Below are 23,491 nucleotides of genomic sequence, written 5' to 3' on the forward strand. Positions count from 1 at the left end.
AATCCCAAATTCGATAATGCCTCCAAAAGGTATATATGATTTGTTCTTTGCAAATACTGCGAAATCAAAGCATTTCCTTAACAACATTAAGACGTACAACAACATGTTTTGCTTTACGTCAATGGGTGGAAGAATTGATAAGAGTATCAACACATCTGGTGGTCCACCTGTCTTCCATTTGAATGGTCAAAACTTTCACTTGATGGGTAGTCTACTTCCAACTGAAGGCAAAGCTCCGCATTTTGCTCAATTGTACATATATGACACTCAGAATGAGATAGACAATCGTGTTAATGCTGTGAGGTATTATACTTTTATATCCTTTGTATAAAACTGTTATTACCTCTTATCTTTTTGAAGTTAGTTTTTTTATTGTTAAATTGTAGGCCGGATGGTGAGAATAATGACATTGATACTGAAATTGTTAAGGATATTCAAACTGAGCTGGATAAACACAATGTGTTAGTTAAATCATTCCGTATGGCGAAGGATGAGTTGCAAAAGAACCCACGAGCAAAGGTTAAAATAAAATTGCTTGGTAAGCGGAATACTCTACCAAGGATATACAATCTACCGCAAGTTTCAGAAGTTGCTGCTTTAATTGTTGGAGATCTTGATACCAGCATTGGAGAGCGTGACATTTTGGTAGAAACTAATAGTGGATTTTTGAAAAGAATCAGTGAATTAAATCGAGCATACCTACCTTTACAATACCCCCTGTTATTTCCATACGGTGAGGACGGTTATAGGGAAGACATACATTTCACTTCTTTGAAAGGAAACGGCAATGCTGGTAGGCAAAGGATTAGTCCTAGAGAATATTTCTGTTTCCGTATTCAAACAAGGGTTTCCGAAGTCTCAACCTTCTTGAATGCAAAACGGTTATTTCAGCAGTTCTTGGTGGATAGTTATACCATGGTTTGGTCTGGCAGATTAATATATATTAGGACTCACCAAAAGCACTTAAGGTGTGAAACCTATAACTGTTTGTCAGATGCGTTGACCCGTGGTGAGGTTGACCCAAATACACAAGGTCGTAGGATCATTTTGTCGTCCAGTTTTACCGACGGTGCTAGGTATATGATACAGAATTACTAGGATGCTATGGCTATTTGTAGATGGATTGGATATCCCGATCTATTTATTACGTTTACGTGTAACCCTAAATGGCCAGAGATTCAACGCTTTCTTTGTGATAAACGTTTAAGAGCTGAAGATCGTCCGGATATAGTGTGTAGACTTTTCAAGATGAAGTTGGATTCTTTGATATCTGATTGTCGAAAGAATCAATTCTTTGGTGCTGTAGCTGGAGGTAATCTTCATTCAATTGATTCATTTTTTGAACAATTTTTTAAATTGTTTTATTTTCCTTTCTAATATTTTGTTGTTTCATTCATTATCTACAGTTATATATACTATTGAGTTTCAAAAGAGAGGTCTACCACATGCTCATATTATGCTATTTTTAGAGGAAACAAAAGGGTTCATCGTTGGTTTAGATCTGGATAGTATAATATCTGCGAAAATCCCTGAAAAGGAAGCGACGTCGAGTACTACAATGCAGTAGAAGAATTTATGATTCATGGTCCCTGCGGAAGAGCCAGACAGAATTCGCCATGTATATCTGGTAATATGTGCACTAAACATTTCCCCAAAAGATTTGTGGACGCTACAACATTTGATGAAGATGGATACCCAATTTATAGACGTCGGGATAATGGACGTATAGTTGTTAAGAGTGGGATCCCTTTGGATAACAGGTATGTGGTGCCACACAATAGAGAATTGTTGTTAAAGTATAGAGCTCATATTAATGTTGAGTGGTGTAATCAATCCCGTTCTATTAAGTACCTGTTTAAATATGTGAATAAGGGTCATGATCGTGTTGCAGCTCAGTTCTACAAAACCCATCAGGATGATGTTGGTGGTAAAGTTGTTGATGAAATAAATATGTACTATGACTGTAGATACATATCTCCCTGTGAAGGTGCATGGCGATTAATTGGATTTGATATTCAATTAAGATCACCATCGGTTGAACGGTTAAGCTTCCACTTGCCAAACCAACATATTGATATTTTTGAAGATGATGATCCAGTTGAGAATATTGTAAACCGACCTACTATTGCATAGAGTATGTTCCTAGAATGGTTTGAAGCGAATAAATCCTTTCTAGAAGCAAGATTGTTGACTTATGCCGAAATGCCAATGAAGTTTGTTTGGAAAAAAGATATCAGAAAATGGAGTCCAAGGAAAAGAGGATTTACAATTGGCCGTATTTTCTATGTTCCACCTGGGACGGGAGAAATTTACTATCTTAGATGTCTACTAAACAAAGTCCGTGGACCAACATCGTATTTAGATATCAAGATAGTTGATGGTGTGCAGCACGAAAGCTTTAGAGATGCCTATTATGCTAGAGGTTTAGTAGAGGATGACAAAGAAAATGTGGACGCAATACAAGAAGCGAGTCAATGGGCTACTGCCACTTCTTTGAGGAGGCTGTTTGTAACGCTATTAATGTCGAACGCAATTGTCAGACCAGAGGTTGTTTGGGAGATTGTATGGCAATATTTGGCAGAGGATGCACAATTCAATCTTCGACAGAACTTACAAAAAGCAGGTATTTTAGGCTACATTCGAATTTGGTTCTTTAATATGCGTTTCATTATAAACCAATTGTTAATATTTAGAGTGTTAAATCCTTTTTTAATATGCAAACTATAGATATGATCTTGACGGAAGATCATAGAAAGAATTATGCATTAATGGAAATACAATTGATGTTATCAAGATTTGGAAAGAGTTTGGTTGAATTTCCAAATATGCCGTGCGTTGATGAAGAAAATTTCAATTTACCAACCAATAGGTTTGTATAAGAGGAATTATCTTATGATTGCGCAGCTCTTAAGGAAGAGAATGAAATTTTGGTCCGCCAACTAACTGATGAACAAAAAAACAATATATAAAGAAGTATTATCATATGTTCACACCAACGCAGGCGGTTTGTTCTTCGTATATGGATATGGTGGAACAGGTAAGACCTTTCTATGGAGAGCATTGTCCTCCGCTTTAAGGTCCAATGGGGAGATCGTTCTCAATGTTGCATCTAGCGCGATAGCATCACTTTTGTTGCCCGGAGGACGGACTGCGCATTCTAGGTTAGCAATACCTATTTCTATTAACGAAGACTCTACTTGCAACATTGCGCCAAGTAGTCCTTTGCCAGAGCTGATTGTTCAATGCAAGTTGATTATATGGGACGAAGCTCCAATGATGCACAAATATCGTTTTGAGGCTCTTGATCGGACAATGAGAGATCTACTAAGATTGAAGAATCCGAATAGTAGTGACATGACTTTTGGAGGTAAAACAGTGGTGTTAGGTGGTGATTTTAGGCAGATATTACCAGTAATTCCTAAGGGGACCAGACATGATATTGTTGGGGCAAGTATTAATTCTTCATATTTGTGGCAAAGTTGTAAAGTGTTTAGGCTCACAAAAAATCTCCGTCTTAGAGCAATCCAATCTAAGGATGAAGTTGAAGAGATTGAAAAGTTCACAAAGTGGATTGCGAATATTGGAGATGGGGTAATTAGTGATTCAACTGACGGTGAGGATGATATCTCTATTCCTGAGGAATTCTTATTGCAATCGACAACTGATCCTATTGCTACAATTGTTGACAGCACTTTCCCTATGTTTCGCAGTGGTCGTAGTAATCTTGACTATCTTCAAAATCGTGCTATATTAGCCCCAACTGTTGATTTGGTAGATAACATCAACGAGTATATGAATGAGATGAGTAATGCAGAGGGTAGGACGTATTTGAGTTGTGATTCAGCCTGAAAATCTGATTCAGCTGGAGACATGTTGTCTGATTTGCACATGCTCGAGTTCTTGAATGGATTGCGTTGTTTTGGAGTACCGAATCATTCTTTGACTATAAAAGTTGGGTCACCTATCATGCTATTGAGGAATATTGATCACTCATTGTGACTTTGTAATGGCACAAGGCTTATTGTCACCAGGTTAGCTGATCATGTTTTGGAAGCTAAAATCATGTGCGGAACGCATGTAGGAACAAAGGTTTTAATTCCTCGAATGTCGTTAACACCTTCGGATATGAGATTGCCTTTTAAGTTCCAACGAAAGCAATTCCCTTTGATGTTATCGTATGCCATGACAATAAATAAAAATCAAGAACAAACATTATCACACGTGGGATTGTTTTTGAGAAAGCGGTCTTTAATCATGGTAAAATGTATGTAGCAGTCTCAAGTGTTAGTAATCCTCGGGGATTAAAAATTCTAATATGTGGAGATAATGTACTATCTTTAAGTATGACTAAAAATGTCGTATACAAAGAAATCTTCAATAATGTGTAATACATTTGTAATTTTATCTGTTTTTTATAAATTTATTTTTTATAATATTGTACTTTCTGTTTTATCACAAATGTTCATTTTACTACTATATAATATGTCCGTGCATCGCAAGGGTGCAACTACTAGTACTAAGTAAATCCACTCCAACGCGTAAAACTACGTACATATACTTTTATATCAAAATAGGTTTTGCAATGGTATGACTACATATATATGTCATACCAACGAACTCAGTGGAAGGATTTCAAAAGATAGATACTCAATCAAGAATAATCAATTCTAGGCGCACTAGACTCATTTCAAGAAAAACAGGGGAAACATGCTCATATCAACTTAGATTCAAGAGATCAATACCAAAGCATAAACAAGTTAGAATTCCAAGAGTTCTCATATCAACAAGATACAGTGGTATATATACATAGCCAAGGAATACATATATGAATATCCAAATTCAATATAATAATACAATATCCAACCTTATCCACCAAAAGCGGAGCCGAAGCTCTCTTCCACCAATCCAAATGGAGTCGAAGCTATCTTCTACCAATCCAAATGGAGCCAAAGCTATCCAATTCCACCAATGAAGCTGAAGCTCTCCAATTCCAACAATCCAAATAGCCGAAGCTCAATAATACAATATATTCAAAGAAGTGAGTGAGTGTGTGTGTCTGTGTCTATATATATATATATATATATATATATATATATATATATATATATATATATATATATATATATATATATATATATATATATATATATATATATATATATATATATATATAACCAGTAACACACAAGCCAAATTGATATCAAGGGACTATTCAAGATAGAATGACAATCATTAATTGAGGCCAAAGGATACACAATGTACTAGAATAACTCAATGTTGCACTAAAGGCTAATCAACAATGCACGGGAAATCAAATAATTGCATTTTGGAAATGCACAGGACCTAACAGGTCGATTTCACGGGGTCAGGAGGCCCGCCGTGTCTCCCTGCATCAAGAGGGGTATGGGTGGCGGGCATGAACTCCCCGCCACTCACCCTTGCGACACACCTTGTGGGGCTGTCTCACGGGGGCCAACCACCTGTGACACACACCCGCAAGGCCAAAAATGGCGTATAGACAGTAGCTCATCAGAAAGCAATACTCAATGCAACAGTACTCCACATTCAACAACACAGAGGCCAAAAGACATCAAGAAATATATTCCAACAACACTAGAATACCAACAAAAGCATAAGGAATCAAGGATAGACATCATAGCTCAATATTAACGCAAGGAACACTCAAGAACAAGGCTCATATCAAGAAATAACATCAAGAATATACTCAGGGATTTCCAATAACATCAAGAACACCTATATAAGTTTGGAAATAGATTTTGATGGACATGGAGTTTACCTTTTAAGCTAGCAAACCAACTCTAGCCCAAAGCAAGATTACCCTAGCATTTCCTCTTCAACTTGGTCTTCTAAAACCCCAAAACCCCAATGTAGGAAAAATAAGAACATGCAATAAAGAACATGAAATATGAAGGGAAAATGCAAGATAGAAGATGATCTTACTTAGTTTTGTAGTGAAGATGTATAAAGGAGGAATCTTGATGGAATTTTCCTTGTAGAAGATGAAGGCAATTTTCTATTGTTATGGGGAGGATGAAGATGGCTTGAGAGAAGAGTGGGAGTGGAATGGGGATGAAAACAAAGTCTAGATATTTTATGTAGGAATAGCTAGGACAAAATATTAGATACACTATAGTATATGTATTAGGTTGAAGATATATATGTAAATGGGTTATTTCATGAGACATATAGGCTATTTTAATACATATAATATGCATGGGTCAATATTATACAATTTGGGTATTTTAGTGAATATAATATAAGTAGGAAAGATGCTAAGTGTTGGTTTTAGGGTTTTTGGGCCCAGGGAGGTCCAACACAACCGTGGTTGGTGGATACACCTTTCAATAAAGCTATCTAAAATAGAAGGGAATGGATAATTTTAGTAAACGTGTCTCTCTATTCTCTGGGCATGGACTCGCCTCTTTTCCATCTTGGAGGGGCCTTTATATAGTAGGCCCTCCTTTAATTCGGGCTTTAAGTACATTGAATTGGGCTTTGATGGCTAATTACATCGGAGGGCCGTTAGGCTGCCGTTACTGGGCCTCCCAACGGCTCTTTGACCGGCTTCTTCAATGCTTCTTTAAATGCCCTTTAACGGCTCCTTGTCACTTTCGCCAAGTCCTCGTCCCGACCTTGGAGTCGGCTCGACTCCTCGACTCGGTCGAATCATCTTTCGGGTTTTATTACTTTCTGGGCTTCCGCCCCTTTTCCTTTGGGCCGCATCTTATTCTTTTTGGGCCAGGGTCCACACCCCATCAACTAGTCCCTCACTTTCCAATATCCAGTCCTCTAATTTGGATATCAGAAAGTAGCAGTATTTACTCCCTTATCTCGTAGATCCCTCTCAATCTCCTACCCTTAACGGTCGAGTAACGCCCGGATTCCACGCGATTTGCTTAATTCGCCGGGTCCGTTTAGATTCTTTCCTTCCTACCTGAGACCTTATAAATAGCGCCCTGATCCTTGAATTTTTCCTCACCGCTTTTGATCAATCATGGGTCGCTCCCCCATAAAAGGGAAAAAGATTGACTTCGGATCGCCGTCTCACCCCTCCCACTCCAAGCGGTCTAGACTGGAGAAAGGGGCAAGAAGAAGGCTCCTTGTCCTTCTTCCCGAAGGCATGACTCGGGTGCTACCTCCTCCGTTTCTCGACCGTCGACTGAGGCTCCGCTCCTTGTGACAAACTCTCCATCCCTGGCCGACCCCCCGTCTCAGACTAGTGCTCAAGTCATTGCCCAAGACGGATCCTTTGTTGAGGTGGCGGTTCCAGAGCAGCTTGCTTTTAAAATGACTTTCACTATTCCTCTTGACGACCTGGATGGGCCGGCGACCGACTTGATGACTGATGCCGACTTCGCTCGCTACCTGGAGCTGTACCCGGATGACGAGGCGCCCGTCGTCCTACCCCTTATGCTGGCCTTTTGGGACTCATTTTGTCCATCTACTACCGGACCATCAGAGGAGACGTTCTTCCGAGATGAGTCTTCTTCTCCAGACGAGTGATTATGCCATCCAAGGTCTGTCAGTGGCAGGGCGTGGCGCTGAGTAAAGCCTAGTGGAGAGCTGTGAGAGGAACATTATATATATAGTTGTCTGCGTGTAATAAAGTTCATTCCCCGTGACGTATTGCTTTTCCCATGAATAAAAGAGATGTGGTTTTTGCTTGCCGACCATCTTTCTTTGCTTTATTTCGGTTAGGTTTACTAGTCGGCCGGTCTTCGAGTCGGCCATATCTTATCTCGAGATCTGACAATCGCAATCTTCCGGTATCCTTGGAAGATTTGACTTTTCCAGTCAAATGTGAATCTTGCTCTTCCCGAGCGGATTTGATGGGATCATTCCCTGACATAGATTCCTGCACCTTATCTCACCCTGCCCGAGGATGGCAATTAAGATTCCCTTCCGTGATTTACGCCTTGATATTCGCCCCTGTTGGGCTATAAAAATGGCACTTTCTCATTCGTCTTCCCTATCATCTTTTTGTTCTAGAAATTCCTCGTCTCACTTTTCTCGCCATGAGTTATCGAATCGGCGATCGGCGTTTCTCTATCCGCCAGAAGGAGCAGGCTCGACTGGAGAACCTGAGGCAACAAATGCTGGCCAACGGTGGCCACTTGGTGGGCGACTCCAATTCAGATCCCATTGTCGTTCCCCCAGATATGCTGGATGTGATTCCAGTAGACTCAACCGGCCGACGAGTGGAGCCAATTGTAGAGGAACCGGCGCTGGACGAGGAAGAAGTGTGGGAGGTTCCTACTCTCTTCGGGGTGGCCATGTCTCCCAGTGCTCTTGAGAGGCCCCTTCAAATGATTGACGACAGGAAGCCGGCAGTCTACCTGGACGACGTGCTGGAACCAGATCCGACTCTGCCTCCTTTCCGCCCTCAGCTGTTCCTAGAGGGTCCACCTCCGGCTCGTCCGGCAGAAGAGAAGTCTAATCCCTGAGCTCCCTTTCCCTGCTTTCTTTTTAACTTGTAGCTTGGCCGAGATGTAGGCTTTTATCTATCTGCAATCAATAAATCATTTCATCTTGTTTCTTTCTCGGTCTTCCTGGAAAGTAGACTATATGCCGCTATCGCCAAACTACTCTCTGGTCGACTGTATTTTCATTTTTTTATTACGGGTTGAGGTCGGTGTCGACTTCGTGTCGACTGATTGACTCGGCTGGAGCCGGGTCCTGTACTTGCCCAGAACTATTTAGGTCGACTGATGGGCTCGGCCCAACGATCAGTCCCTTAGCCGGCTTGACCCGTACCCGGGTAGCCCAGGGACCGTGGCCGAGAATGGGCCTTAACCAAGTAGGCCGGGTCACCTCAACTTGTCATAACCTAGGGTTACAAACACGTCGCCTTAGGCTAACCCTAGCCTCAACCGTCGTTCCGACTTTCGAGGGCATTAATTGCAACCGTCCCATCACATCCCATCGACCCTCTATATCTCCCAATGGATGATTGACACGTGGCAACCTCTTGGAATTCTCCAAAGTTTAAATACCTCTTCCACTATTCTTTCACGCACTTCATCTAAAAAATTCTTGCTAAGAACCCAGACCAGCTGCAACTCCTTTTTTCTTCTTCTCGTCTTCACCGAAAACTTCCCAGGTTATGTCTTCTTTTTCTTCATCTTCCCGCCGCTCGGCGGGATCTTCCGCCTCGACTTCTTCTTCTTCTACTTCATCCTCTTCTTCTTCTCCCCGTCGTATGGAGGCTCCGTCTGACCTTCCATCGACGTCTTCTTCTCAGCCGGCCCCTTCTTCTTCTGGGGCGGTTACTCCTTTAAGTCCGGCCCCACTTATGACAGTGGCGGCCCTCCCGGACGATCTCCAGCGGCCGAGGGGTAAGTTTGACCCCATATCCCATCCGGCGGGGTCCCCGTCTTTGATTACTGAGGCAGACCTCGAGATGGCCCGCTTCCTTTTGGGTCCATCGGCCACCGTTCTTCAACCGGAAAGCCGGTCGATTTACGACTCGCCGGAGGGTTGTGTTGGCGTCCACCTGCACTCGGTGGCCTTCGGCTTTCGAGTGCCACCTTCTCCATTTCTCTCCCTCTTCTTTCGCCATTACAACTTGGTCCCAGGTCAACTTGTACCCAACTCGCACCGTCTCTTCGTCTGTTTCGTCATCCTCTGTCACTGGTGGCTTTGTGAGCCCGATCTTGATCTTTTCCAGTGCCTATTCACAGTGAACAAGGTCGGCTCACACTCCCCAGGATTCGTTCAAATTTCAGCTCGACCTGGGCGTCAACTTTTTGAGGGTCTTCCAGATTCCATAAAGGACTGGAAGCTCTATTTTTTCTTCGTTCGCCCTTCCTTCTCTGCCTTCACCTTTCCAACCATGTGGACGGCTGCTCTCTTCAAGCCTTGCTCCCGGCGCGCTGTCTTCACCTCGGACGCGATCCAGGGCGCCGAGTTCTTGAAGAGCATGGGGCCCTATTCCGCCAAGTACTGGTCCCGGGTGCGGGCCATGGCGAAATGAGGTCTCCTGCCAATTAAGGCGTTGACTGACGCAACGCTCGGTCGGCACTCCAGCAGCCTCCTCCTCTCTCCCTTCTCCAGCTCTCCGGGCGACTCCGACTCCACCAAGGAATGTGGTGGACTTGTCGCCTTCCCTTGTTGCTTCTCCTTCCAGACTTCCGCCTCCGGCCCCAACGGAGAGCCCGAGCTCCAAGCGCCCACTAGAGCAGTCGGACGCACCCTCGCCGAAGAAAATCCGGCTGAGCTTGGAGCTCGACGAGGAGGCCCGAATATGGCAGGGCGACTACTCGGTTCAAAAATGGGCCGAGCATGTTTTCCTCCCCAAGGATTTGGAGGCGGCGAACAAGATGCAGGATGAGTACATCCTGGAGGCCTCTTTGCGCCAATCCTACCGGGTGAGCTCTCGTTGTCTTCATTAACTTCTTTCTTTTTACTTCGATTTATTACTGACACGTCTCTTTCCCAGAACCTCACCTTCCAGCTAGAGATGAAGAAGCGGATGCGGGCGCTCAAATCTACTTTGCAGACCCTTGGCAATCACCTGCGCCAATCGGAGGAGGCTCGCCAAGAAGAACAGGCTAGCTTCATCAAGGCGAGAGAGGTCCACACAATCGAGCTCTTAAGGGTCACCCGCCAGTGGGAGGAGGAGCGAGACAAGGCTATCGCTGCAGCTGCCACCGCCGTTGCTGAGTACAAGAAGTCGGCCGCCTTTGAGGCGGACGTGAAGTCGGCGGTCAAGGGTCGTCGAGAGCCGCTGGCAAAAGAGTGGCTGGCGACTCCAGAGGGAGACGACTACTTGTTGGATCTCGGCGAGCGCGACTACTGCTTGGGCTTTCGTGAGGCGCAGCTGGAGATACACGACCTTCTTCTGGCCCGGGATCCAACTTTCACTCCTGAGGGTTGGGGCTTCAAGCCGGTGCTGGACCTTCTACCGGCCCCCGAGGCGGCCGTGGCGACTGCTGATCCTTCTCCGGCGGCCCCTGTGGCGGATCCGGTTGTGCCGACTGAGCTAGACCTAGCAATTATGGACACGACCCGTTAACACGACACGAAATCGGACACGAAAATAACAGGTTAGTGTTTAGCCTTAACGTGTCCTGAGTTGTTAACGGGTTGACCCGCTAAGGACCCGTTATATTTCGTGTCTTAACGGGTCAACCCTTTAAACCTATTAAGAACCCGTTTAACCAGTTAATATTATCATGTTAACCCGTTAACACGAACCCGTTTACCAAACATGTTTATAACCCGCTAAGAATCATTGTCATTATTGAGATTACAAAAAATATTATGAACATGACTAAGGATGAATTTACTACATTAGACCAAGATCCTACACCAATTAATTGATGTTCAACAATTTGAAATTTGAATTTTTATTGTGTTCAATTTTATTCTAAAAACTTGAATAGACTCCTTTAATTATGATTTTTGGATGTTATTTTATCTTTTTATGAATGTTATGAAATGAATATTTTTAGTTTGTTTGATGAATTGAACGGTAGTTTTTATTTATTTTTTTTTATAGAACTTAACTTTAAATTTTAGTTTTTTAAATATATTAATAGAAATATCGGGTTTAAACGGGTTTCGTGTCGACATGACTTGAAACCTGTTAACAAAACGTGTCTATCGTCTCAACCCGTTTAACCCGTAATAAATCGTGTTCGTGTTCGTGTTAAAAATTTGAACCCGTTAACCACAACGTGTCGTGTCCGTGTTTAGCCTTATCGTGTTTGTGTCGTTATCGTGTCGACCCATTAACGGACCCGTATACACGAATTGCAAGGTCTAGACTGAGCCGCTGCCTTCAGCGGAAGACCCTTCGCCTGCTCCTCCAGCTGGAACATCGGTAGAGGATCGAGTCCAGGAAGTCGACGTGGATGTACCTTCTTCCGTAGTTTAGGTTTTTATAAACTAAACTTTTGTAAGGGCTGGTCTCCCTTTCGGACTTCTATGAATGAAAACTTCTTTCGGAACTCTTCTTGCCTCTTTTCTTACTTTGCAATTTTTGTCTATGCTTGCTAGAATTATCTTTGCCGAATCCTTGTCTTGAGGCGACTCCTAATATGCTTGCTCTTTGAAAAAGTTTGGAGGGCCAATACCCTAGTTTTAGGGTCAGTGCCCCGTCGTTTCTTTCATTTCTCGCCGAGTCCCTCAGTCGAGGCGACTCCTATAGGCTTTTTCTCAGAAACGTCTAAGGGTCAGTGCCCTTGTTTCCTATCTCTTCTCGCCGAGTTCCTCAGTCGAGGTGACCCTTTAGGCTTTTTCTTACTTAGAAACTGTTTAGGGTCAGTGCCCCGTCGTTTCTTTCTTTTCACGCCGAGTCCCTCAGTCGAGGCGACTCCTGTCGGCTTTTTCTCGGAAACGTCTAAGGGTCAGTGCCCTTGTTTCCTATCTATTCTCGCTGAGTTCCTCAGTCGAGGCGACCCTTTAGGCTTTTTCTTACTTAGAAACTGTTTAGGGTCAGTGCCCCATCGTTTCTTTCTTTTCTCGCCGAGTCCCTCAGTCGAGGCGACTCCTGTAGGCTTTTTCTCGGAAACGTCTAAGGGTCAGTGCCCTTGTTTCCTATCTCTTCTCGCCGAGTCCCTCAGTCGAGGCGAACCTTTAGGCTTTTTCTTACTTAGAAACTGTTTAGGGTCAGTGCCCCGTCGTTTCTTTCTTTTCTCGCCGAGTCCCTCAGTCGAGGCGACTCCTGTATGCTTTTTCTTGGAAACATCTAAGGGTCAGTGCCCTTGTTTCCTATCTCTTCTCGCCGAGTCCCTCAGTCGAGGCAACCCTTTAGGTTTTTTCTTACTTAGAAACTGTTTAGGATCAGTGCCCCGTCGTTTCTTTCTTTTCTCGCCGAGTCCCTCAGTCAAGGCGACTCCCGTGGGCTTTTTCTCGGAAACGTCTAAGGGTTAGTGCCCTTGTTTCCTATCTCTTCTCACCGAGTCCCTCAGTCGAGGCGACCCCTTAGGCTTTTTCTTACTTAGAAACTGTTTAGGGTCAGTGCCCCGTCGTTTCTTTCTTTTCTCGCCGAGTCCCTCAGTTGAGGCGACTCCTTTAGGCTTAGAAACTACTACTAAGATGCAAAAGTCGTAGACCGTTTATTCAAAGTCAGATTTTAAATGAATACACGCGACTGACCTCTTACTGGTAGTATTTCTTCAAGTGGAGTACATTCCATATCCGATCGACGAGCCTTCCTTCTAGGGTTTCTAGCTTGTACGTGCCAGCTTGGACCACAGCGGCAATGCGGTAGGGCTCCTCCCACTTGGCAGCGAACTTTCCTCCCTCCGTGGGTTGACTAGCCTGCCGATCTCGCAGCACGAGGTCGCCCACCTGAATGGTTCGCGGTCAGATTCGCCGATCTCGGTATCTTTTCACAGCCTGTTGATAATCCACCATGCGGGCATGCGCGGCCTCCCTCCGTTCTTCCAAAAAGTTATTCTCGATCCGGAGGCTTTCTTTGTTCCCTTCATCCGAATAGTTGCGAATTCTGTGAGTGGGTTCGACGACCTCTACGGGTACCTTGGCTTCGAAGCCATATGCTAGAAAGAACGGGCTCTCGCCGGTTGCTTGTCTCTGGGTAGTTCGATACGCCCACAGGACTCAGTCAAGTTCATCCGCCCAATTTCCTCCGACATCTTCTAATTTCTTTCGGATACCATCGACGATTGTGCGATTTTCGTTTTCAACCTGCCCGTTAGCCTGGGGGTAGGCAACCGACACCTTGGTGTGTCGTATGCTGTGTCGTCGGCAAAAATCGGTGAAGGGTCTACAGTCGAACTGTCGGCCGTTGTCGCTAACTATATGTTCGGGTAGTCCGAAACGACAAATCACTCTCTTCCACAGAAAACGTCGACATTGGCTATCCATTCTATGCATTCTCTCATCATAGTAGGCCAATAGTAGCCCTGAACGACTAACTTCCGGGCGAGTGTGTGTGCGCCTTGGTCGGCCGCGCATATTCCACGGTGAGCCTCATTCATTATCCTTTCCGCCTTCGTTCTGAGCAGACATTTGAGGAGAGGACCCTCAAACGATCGCTTATACAACTGCCCATCTACGATCTCAAATGGAGGTGCCTTGCGACGGATTCGGGCAGCGACCGCGGGGTCGTCTGGTAGTTCCCCCTTTTCCTTATAGCGACGGATATCTTCTATCCGAAACATCTCGGGGTTCTTGTCACGATCCCATTCAGGGGTCGTCACTTGCTGAATCTCACTGGTTGTTTCCTCTATGCTGGGTTGAAGCAATTCCTCCTTCTGGCAGATTCTTACGAGGTGATCCGGCACACCTTCCAAAGCAATCTTCGATAGTATATCTACCTCCGTGTTCTCGGCCCGCGAGATGTACTCTATCTCATGAGCAACGAATCCCTTTAATAGTTCCATTGTCTTCTCTTTGTATTGGGCCATCCGGGCGTTTTTAGCTTCGCAGGCTCCGGACACTTGTCCTACCACCAGGCGCGAGTCAGTCTTGATCCGTAGGCGATCCACCCCTAATGTCTTGGCAAGTCGTAGACCTCCCAGCACTGCCTCGTACTCGGCCTCATTATTGGATGTCTGAAATAGATAACTCAGATCGTAGTAGAGCCTGAACCCCTCCGGTGTGATCAGCATGACTCTGCCGCCACAATGTTGGCGACTCACTGCTCCATCCGCGTGCATCTCCCACCATTCACCGGGGCCTTCCTCCGAGGCTGAGACCTTGTCATCTTCTCCCTCGGTGCACTCGACCAAAAAGTCAGTCAGGGCCTGCCCCTTAATCGAAGGGCGAGGCTGGTACTCGATTCCATACTGGGTCAACTCTATTGCCCATTTCACGAGTCATCCGGATGATGTGGCATTCCTCAACACACTGCCCAGAGGTTGGTCTGTCAAGACTCGGACGGTATGGGTTTGGAAGTAAGGTGCCAGCTTCCACACCGTGATAGCCAAGGCGTAGACTATTTTTTCCAGAGAAGTGTACCGAGTTTCGGCTGATTTCAAGGAACGACTCACATAATAAACTGGGTGCTGCGCCCGTTCCTCTTCCCAGACGAGTACCGAGCTCACGGCTTTGGGAGACGTCACCAGATATAAGAATAGAGGTTCGCCGACCTGGGGGGTGGATAGCACCGGAGGTGTGGAAAGATATCTTTTCAATTCTTCAAAGGAGTGCTGGCACTCGGCCGTCCATGCGAACCCTTCTTTCTTCTTCATAGCCTCGAAGAAAGGTACGGTCTTATCTGCCGATTTACTTAGGAAGCGGCTCAGGGTGGCCAGTCGGCCGGTCAATCTCTGCAAATCTTTAACAGTGCTAGGAGGCTACATATCCATTATAGCATGTACCTTCTCCGGGTTTGGCTCAATGCCCCTCTTGGTAACAATGTATCCCAAGAATTTACCCCCTTGTACGGCAAAAGCGCACTTTTTGGGATTGAGCCGCAGGTTGTAGGGGGGGAGAGTGTAACACCCCGTGTTACGACCTTTAATCCCGAATTAATTATTTAATTAATCTCGTCAATAATAATTAAAAAAGAATTTAATTTGGCTAGCATTCCCTTTAATTAATTAATGTGGTCCACCATGGATCGTGGACCCTTGCCTAAACTAGAGTCTTAAGCCTATTAGGAATAAAGAGAGTAAACCTTTTTACTAATCAAATTCTAATTAGGAGTTATAGACCTAATTATCTATTAGGAATGAAGAAAGTAGGCTTTTACTATTCAGATTATGATTAGGACCCCTTTAATTAATTAGTATGGTTCACCATGGACCATGGACCCTTATCCCTAAACCAAGCCCTTAGTCCTATAAGGAATAGAATTAGAAAACCCATACCATTCAGACCCTAATTAGGACTCCTAGATATATATATATATATATATATATATATATATATATATATATATATATATATATATATATATATATAAAAGGACATAGGAGGCACTAAGAAGTCACACCACAATAGATATCACCACACAAGAATTCCCAAGGGATTCCCGCCACCAAGCCTAGGGAGGTCAATCGGATGAAAATTTTAGGGAAGAACCTTAATAGCCAAGGGAGGATTAATTAAGACTAAGAGGTAACCTATGTCTCAACAAAACCTATTTTCCTTGCTATAATCTCCTTCTTTTGTGCCCCCTATATACTTGTGTCTTGATGAAATTTCTTTATGATATTTGTGATATAATCTTGATTGGTTGATGTGATGACTTTATGAGTGATCTTGATGTTCTTGATGTTAAAAAGAGGTTCTAGACATTTATGTGATAATTCTTGATAAATCTTGATGATTCTTGATGATGAAGATGAAATATGATTTCGATGATTTGGGTGGGATTAGAGCCCTAGGTTGGATTGGGAATTTGTATTGAGATGTTCTTGATTTATATTTGGGTGGGGATTCGCATGTTCGGGTGTTGTTTATGTTTAGAAGTCATGTTAGGATGTGTTCAATATGATTCTTGATTTTGATCCATTAATTGCCTATGTGGTGTCGTTATTTGCGTTTAAAAGTGTCTAAGCATGGTTTCGGGTTCCACAAAGGATCCCGGGACGTTTATTGTGTTAAAGAGTCAGTGGGGGGTAGGGGAACCCGCCACCTACCCGCTGCCCAAAGAGAGACCGCCAGGCACCCGCTGCCCGGAAATTGTCGCCGGCGGGTGGCCCTCCACCAAGCGGCTACCCGCTGGTTTGTCACCTACCCCGGGTCTTTGGCTTCCCCGTTTGATGTTCCCCATTCCCCGTGGTGTCCCCACGGACCCCGTTTGTCGTGCTTTTGTCTAGTTTGATGTTTCGGGTACCGTTCGTATGATAAAAGAGTCTGGGAATTGCATGCTAGTTGAATCGGTAACCCGTTGGCCTAGGTGGAAGTCGTATGAACCCCTTAGGATCATTCTTAGTATGTGAATGATCACACGTAAGCTTATTTATGTGTCTCCCACTTCCCAATGTGCTATTATGTGTTATGTGATGCATGATTTCCCAATTTGGTTGCGATCAAATTGGCTATACGGGCAGTTGGATGGGTTGAGAACCATCCCAACTGTTAACCAGGCCGGTTGCGATCGGTCAGGTATATAAATATTATATAGGGCTGCGGTCCACTGTTTGGTTACTTATGAGCTGCGGTTCATTCTCCTGGCTGCGGTCAGTGATTCTACTTAACGATTATCATAGATCATTATGCTTGCCCCTAATTGCTGAGTCTATTCCTGGTTTTAAAGCTAGAGTCTCTTAAGTATATATCATCCTGCTTCAAAATGGTTTTCATATATCTATCTATATTGTATTTCAACGCGTTGGAGTGGGTTACCAGCATCATTCGCTGAACAGATATATTTGGCTTTCAGGCACCGATGAGTAGACCTGGAGCGCGCTAGAGATCCGAAGCATAGATTAGTTAGTTTCCCTTTCGGCCTGCGTGCCATGATTATGTATTGACGTTTGCATTGAGGATTTATTTAGTTAGCCTGTGCATCTGAATTCTCCAGCTCAGATGTGGCATAGCACCCCGCACTCTTATGTTTGGTTTTGAGATTTAATAAGGATTTACCTTCATTATATAAGTTTAAAAATTTCGGGGTGTTACAATTGGTATCAGAGCCTATGTTTGACCCTACGATAAGACTCTTAAGACCAGACTTTAGGACATTAGGCTTGAACTCTAGGTATTTAGGAACATAGGATTCAGGAATCTTAGGACGCGCGGTGAGATTGTGAGCCTACCTATCATCACATAACCTCCCCTCACTTTATCCCTCATTAATTTAAAGAATTTCCCCCTTCGCTTATCGCATCAAGATAAGGGTACAACACACTAACTCTTCATTCCACATACTTGCCCTAGAAATTTGTGATGTCCTTGCATGCTTTTACCTGCTTTGTTGCTTATCACTCTTTGACTATCATACTTGATTATTTGCTTAAGCATATGTTCCTAATTGATTTTAGACCAAGTTAGGAACTGCATATTATTGCTTAACTATTTGATCAAACATGCGTTATTTGAATGTCTGTTGCTTGATAAAGTATTTTGGAACTTGCAATTAGTAATATTATTCAGCTTATAAAAACTCACTTGTCCTAATCATAATTGACCAATATAGTTAACTCACTAATAACCCGATAAGTACTTACATAAGTTTGCATGAAATTTTGGGGAACATAGCTTTAATTAGGAAGGGGAAGAATGGGGTGTGTGATCCTTATGATATCTAGTTGAAGTCTCTCGTGCTCCTTGTTAGTGTCATAATAATGTGATCCCTTGATACTTCTTATGTGTAACATGTAAATAACAATTTAATGCTTGAACATGAAAGTCGAATTATCTTCCTAATTGATTTGTTTATAAGTTACATAGAAATTATAGGGACTAATTCTATTTCTAGAAAATCTAAAACCTCGAATACATTGCATATCAAGTTTTGGCCCGAAAGACAATCTGGGTGAGACCGGTAGAAAACCGAGGAACCTAAACCAAGTGGTCATCTAAAAATTATCCTTGGAAAAATATATTGCGTCTTTAAACTATCTTAAAACTATCCCTCTAGACTTTGGTCCATGTTGCATGATAGACCACAAGCTTCCCATACCTTGTTTAGAACCCTTTACCACTAAGATAAGGACCCCCCCTAAAACAAGCATTTATACATAAATAAGTATATCGCTACTATTCTAAATATATTCCCCTAAAAATCCTATATATATCTAAAGTATGTAGTAAACCCCAATAACATTCATATGCTACCCTTACACCAAATTATTATTATTTTCATTATTGTTACACTCTAACCCTAATCGCCTGATCTTAAAAATGGTTGCGTCATATACGGTACGTCCCTATATGCTTTTATATATATATATGAATAAACCTGTGAGCCTATAGAACATCCTCCCTTATTCATACGTATTCATATAAATTGTTACAGTCATATTATATACAATAATATCCCCAGCCCCGAACCATACACATGTACCCTAGTTACATCTTATATACATCCCTGAGGTTGCCCTTAGCATATCCTAACCCTGAAATATCATTCCGTACAAATTACATCACTCTTATATGTATACATACAGATATCCTGAGATAGCCCTAATTCTACTTCCCCCCCTTGCATGACCTCCCTGTTACCACTCCTACCGTCCCTAAATAATTAAAAACTTTAGCCTCATCATCAGGTCATCAATTAATTTAGGAATTAGCAATCAAGGGTCTTCAACTCTAAGTTGTTTAGGTATTCTGGGCTTCTAGAGGTAAAAATTATGCCTACCTAAAATCTAATTACCGCCGAGATAAAGCTAATTTTCCTAAGTGCTTGTGTGATTAAATTCTATCAAGATTTCTCAAGATAAAACATTTAGTACTTGTGAACCTAGACTATCTTACTCATAATTATTAAAGAATATTTGTATGCAAATTGCATGGTCCCATTTATAGGTGGAAATTTATATTTTTCATATGTATTGCATGTCAAATCACATAGCTCGCATGTTTATGACAAAACACACACTTACACACATTCATGTACATATACAAAGCATTCTAGACAAAAACGGTATGTTATAAGGCATCCCACTATGCATATATACAATATTATTAACTACAAGCAGTCTGCATATAAGTGCCAATACTTGTTATGTGATCACCCACCGTTATCTATGGTATGCAAAATAAAGACCCTAATTCTATTGTCTCCCCATAATTTATTTACCCCATAAGAAGCAAGAACCTCTCCCCTAATTACTTACAAACTTTTCCTCAAAATTTGATTTTCACTATCTGAATAATTATTATATGATTTATGAACTTCCTGAATTTATATGACAAAAGTTTGGTTACGCCACGATGTTAAGTACGTGAATTTAATTGTTAATCATGCACTAGTTAACATGTTGAATAATACAGACGATTCCATAAGACTACTTATTATTTAAGACTTGAAATAGGTTCACATGCCTTCATACTCTATGCCTATGGACTTAAGAAATTGCATATTTTAGCATAATTACGACTGTATACATAGAGGCATGACGACTTGCAGGTTCCGCATATAACATAATAGTTAATTATCATACATGTTAGGCTTGTTATTTTGTAACTATGAATGTTTGGTATAATCTGCTAAGCACAAAGATTAGACATAGATCCTACATATATGGCATCTAGGCTCACAACATGCTACACAACATAATTAAATGTCTGCATCCATTCGTAAATGAGGTTCGCCTGTGTTGATATATGTGCATATTTTTTTTTTGAATGCATATGTGCATATATACTTTATAATAATTATGTGGCTATCCGAATCTGCACCCGCGTGGTATTTGCCTTTCATTTAGGTACATAAATAATTATATGATCGGTACAACTTGTGATCCTATATGTTAAATCATTATAAAATAATTAAATAAAGAACATGCCACGTGTAAGACTTCTATGTTATGTATTAGTCACCCGTAAAACTTACATATTGTGTGCTGCATATTCGTGACCTTGTTATTTGGTGCATTTTGCTAGCACAATAGTTAGACTCAAACCCAGTGCATTTATATGTGTACGTGCATATATTTCCCATATAATACTTTCCTTATGAACTACTATACTAATTCGGGCTCATTACCCCAAAATGATTTCTAAGCTTCGGGGACGAAGCTTCTTGTACGACCTTTAATCCAGAATTAATTATTTAATTAATCCCATTAATAATAATTAAAAAGGATTTAATTTAGCTAGGATTCCCTTTAATTAATTAATGTGGTCCACCATGGATCGTGGACCCTTGCCTAAACTAGAGTCTTAAGCCTATTAGGAATAAATAGAGTATACCTTTTTACTAATCAAATTCTAATTAGGAGTCATAGACCTAATTATCTATTAGGAATGAAGAAAGTAGGCTTTTACTATTCAGATTATGATTAGGATCCCCTTTAATTAATTAATATGGTCCACCATAGACCATGGACCCTTATCCCTAAACCAAGCCCTTAGTCCTATAAGGAATAGAATTAGTAAACCCATACCATTCAGACCCTAATTCGAACTCCTATATATATATATATAGGGTTGAGTTCAAATGAGGACAACAATATATAGAGGACTGTGAGGACAAATAATGGGCACACAACAAATCAATATCAGGCACACAATTTAATACATAATGGCACACAGGAATACATGTAAACATCAGGTTTCGAACCCAGGCTCTATTAATTAACAAATCTATGCGCGCGACATACAAACTGTGGCACACGACTTCATTCGGTCATGCACAGGATATACATGCTAATGGCACACAATACATTTGTCCTCACAATCCTCTATAATATACTTGTCATCATTTGAACTCAAGTCTATATATATATATATATATATATATATATATATATATATATATATATATATATATATATATATAAGGACATAGGATGCACTTAGAAGTCACACCACAATAGATATCACCACACAAGAATTCTCAAGGGATTCCCCGCCACCAAGCCGAGGTCAATCGGATGGAAATTTTAGGGAAGAACCTTAATAGCCAAGGGAGGATTAATTAAGGCTAAGAGGTAACCCATGTCTCAACAAAACCTATTTTCCTTGCTATAATCTCCTTCTTTGGCTCCCCCTATATACTTGTGTCTTGATGAATTTCTTTGTGATATTTGTGATATATTCTTGATTAGTTGATGTGATGACTTTATGAGTGATCTTGATGTTCTTGATGTTAAAAAGAGGTTCTTGACATTTATGTGATAATTCTTGATAAATCTTGATGATTCTTGATGATGAAGAAAAAATACGATTTCGATGATTTGGGTGGGATTAGAGCCCTAGGTTGGATTGAGAATTTGTATTGAGATGTTCTTGATTTATATTTGGGTGGGGATTCACATGTTCGGGTGTTGTTTATGTTTAGAAGTCATGTTGGAATGTGTTCAATATGATTCTTGCTTTTGATCCATTAATTGCCTATGTGGTGTCGTTATTTGCGTTTAAAAGTGTCTAAGCATGGTTTCGGATTCCACAAAGGATCCCGGGACATTTATTGTGTTAAAGAGTCAGTGAGGGGGTATGTGGGGGTAGGGGGACCCGCCACCTACCCCGCTGCCCAAAGAGAGACCGCCAGGCAGTGGGCAGCCGGCGGGCAGTCGTCTGCCCGCTGGGCACCCGCTGCTCGAAAATTGTCGCCGGCGGGTGGCCCTCCACCCACCGACTACCCGCTGGTTTGTCACCCACCCCGGGTCTTTGGCTTCCCCGTGGTGTCCCTACGGACCCCGTTTGTCGTGCTTGAGTCTAGTTTGATGTTTCGGGTACTGTTTGTAGGATAAAAGAGTCTGGGAATTGCATGCTAGTTGAATCGGTAACCCGTTGGCCAAGGTGGAAGTCGTATGAACCCCTTGGGATTATTCTTAGTATGTGAATGATCACACGTAAGCTTATTTATGTGTCTCCCCCTTCCCAATGTGCTATTATGTGTTATGTGATGCATGATTTCCCAATTTGGTTGCGATCAAATTGGCTATACGGGCAGTTGGATGGGTTGAGAACCATCCCAACTGTTAACCAGGCCGGTTGCGATCGGTCAGGTATATAAATATTATATAGGGCTGCGGTCCACTGTTTGGTTACTTATGAGCTGTGGTTCATTCTCCTGGCTGCGGTCAGTGATTCACTTCTTGGGCTGTGGTCCACATGGGCCTCGGGTGCTATGACCCACCGACCTGGACGCGCCAGGCGGTGTGTAGGGTCAATAAGCCCGAGGAAGGCTGTAGTCCACCGACCTGAGTAATCAGGCGTGTGTAGGGCTACGGCTGGCTGCGATCCACCGAGTGATGGGCCAGCGGTGTGTAGGGTCGTAGTCTCCGAGGATCATCGCCCACCGACTGAGTCCCTCAGCGGTGTGTAGGGCTTGATCCGCTACGATCCACCGACTGTGCCCGTCAACGGTGTGTAGGATCGTAAGTCACCCCTTGTAAAGAGGATCACAGTCCACCGACTGAGCGCGTCAGCGGTGTGTAGGACTGTGGTCCACCGCTGAGTTCGTCAGCGGTCTATAGGGTTGGTTGCGATCAACTCCCTTCATGCTGCGGTATGAGGTTGGATGCCGCGGGGCCGTGTTAGTGCTATATGCACTAACCCTCATGTTCGGGGCATGCGATTGGTCCCGTGGCGCCACCAAAGTGTGATTGTGTGATACGAATGATAATTGGATGATGATATGATTGATTTGAAAGTGATCTGTGACCTTAGATGCATATTCTTTACGACAGTTGTCTCTACTTAACGGTTATCATTGATCATTATGTTTGCCCCTAATTGCTGAGTCTATTCCTGGTTTTAAAGCTAGAGTCTCTTAAGTATATATCATCCTGCTTCAAAATGGTTTTCATATATCTATATATTTCTATCTATATTGTATTTCAACGCGTTGGAGTGGGTTACCAGCATCATTCGCTGAACAGATATATTTGGCTTTCAGGCACCGATGAGTAGACCTGGAGCGCGCTAGAGATCC

General features: G+C 42.7%; 2 protein-coding genes across 2 annotated transcripts; both read left to right on the forward strand.

The window, feature by feature from the left end:
* The first annotated feature begins 16 nt into the window (after nt 1-16).
* Nucleotides 17-2,133, forward strand: LOC109146916. Its single transcript, XM_019294568.1, has 4 exons — nt 17-303; nt 387-1,076; nt 1,119-1,312; nt 1,538-2,133. Exons 1-4 carry the CDS (start codon nt 17-19, stop codon nt 2,131-2,133), a joined length of 1,767 nt encoding a protein of 588 aa, XP_019150113.1.
* Nucleotides 2,134-2,202: 69 nt separating this feature from the next.
* Nucleotides 2,203-3,849, forward strand: LOC109146917. The gene is made up of 2 exons (XM_019294569.1): nt 2,203-2,623; nt 3,038-3,849. Exons 1-2 carry the CDS (start codon nt 2,203-2,205, stop codon nt 3,847-3,849), a joined length of 1,233 nt encoding a protein of 410 aa, XP_019150114.1.
* Nucleotides 3,850-23,491: the final 19,642 nt, after the last annotated feature.

Source organism: Ipomoea nil, unplaced genomic scaffold (genome assembly GCF_001879475.1).
Source record: "Ipomoea nil cultivar Tokyo-kokei standard unplaced genomic scaffold, Asagao_1.1 scaffold1952, whole genome shotgun sequence".
NCBI classification, from domain to species: Eukaryota; Viridiplantae; Streptophyta; class Magnoliopsida; order Solanales; family Convolvulaceae; genus Ipomoea; species Ipomoea nil.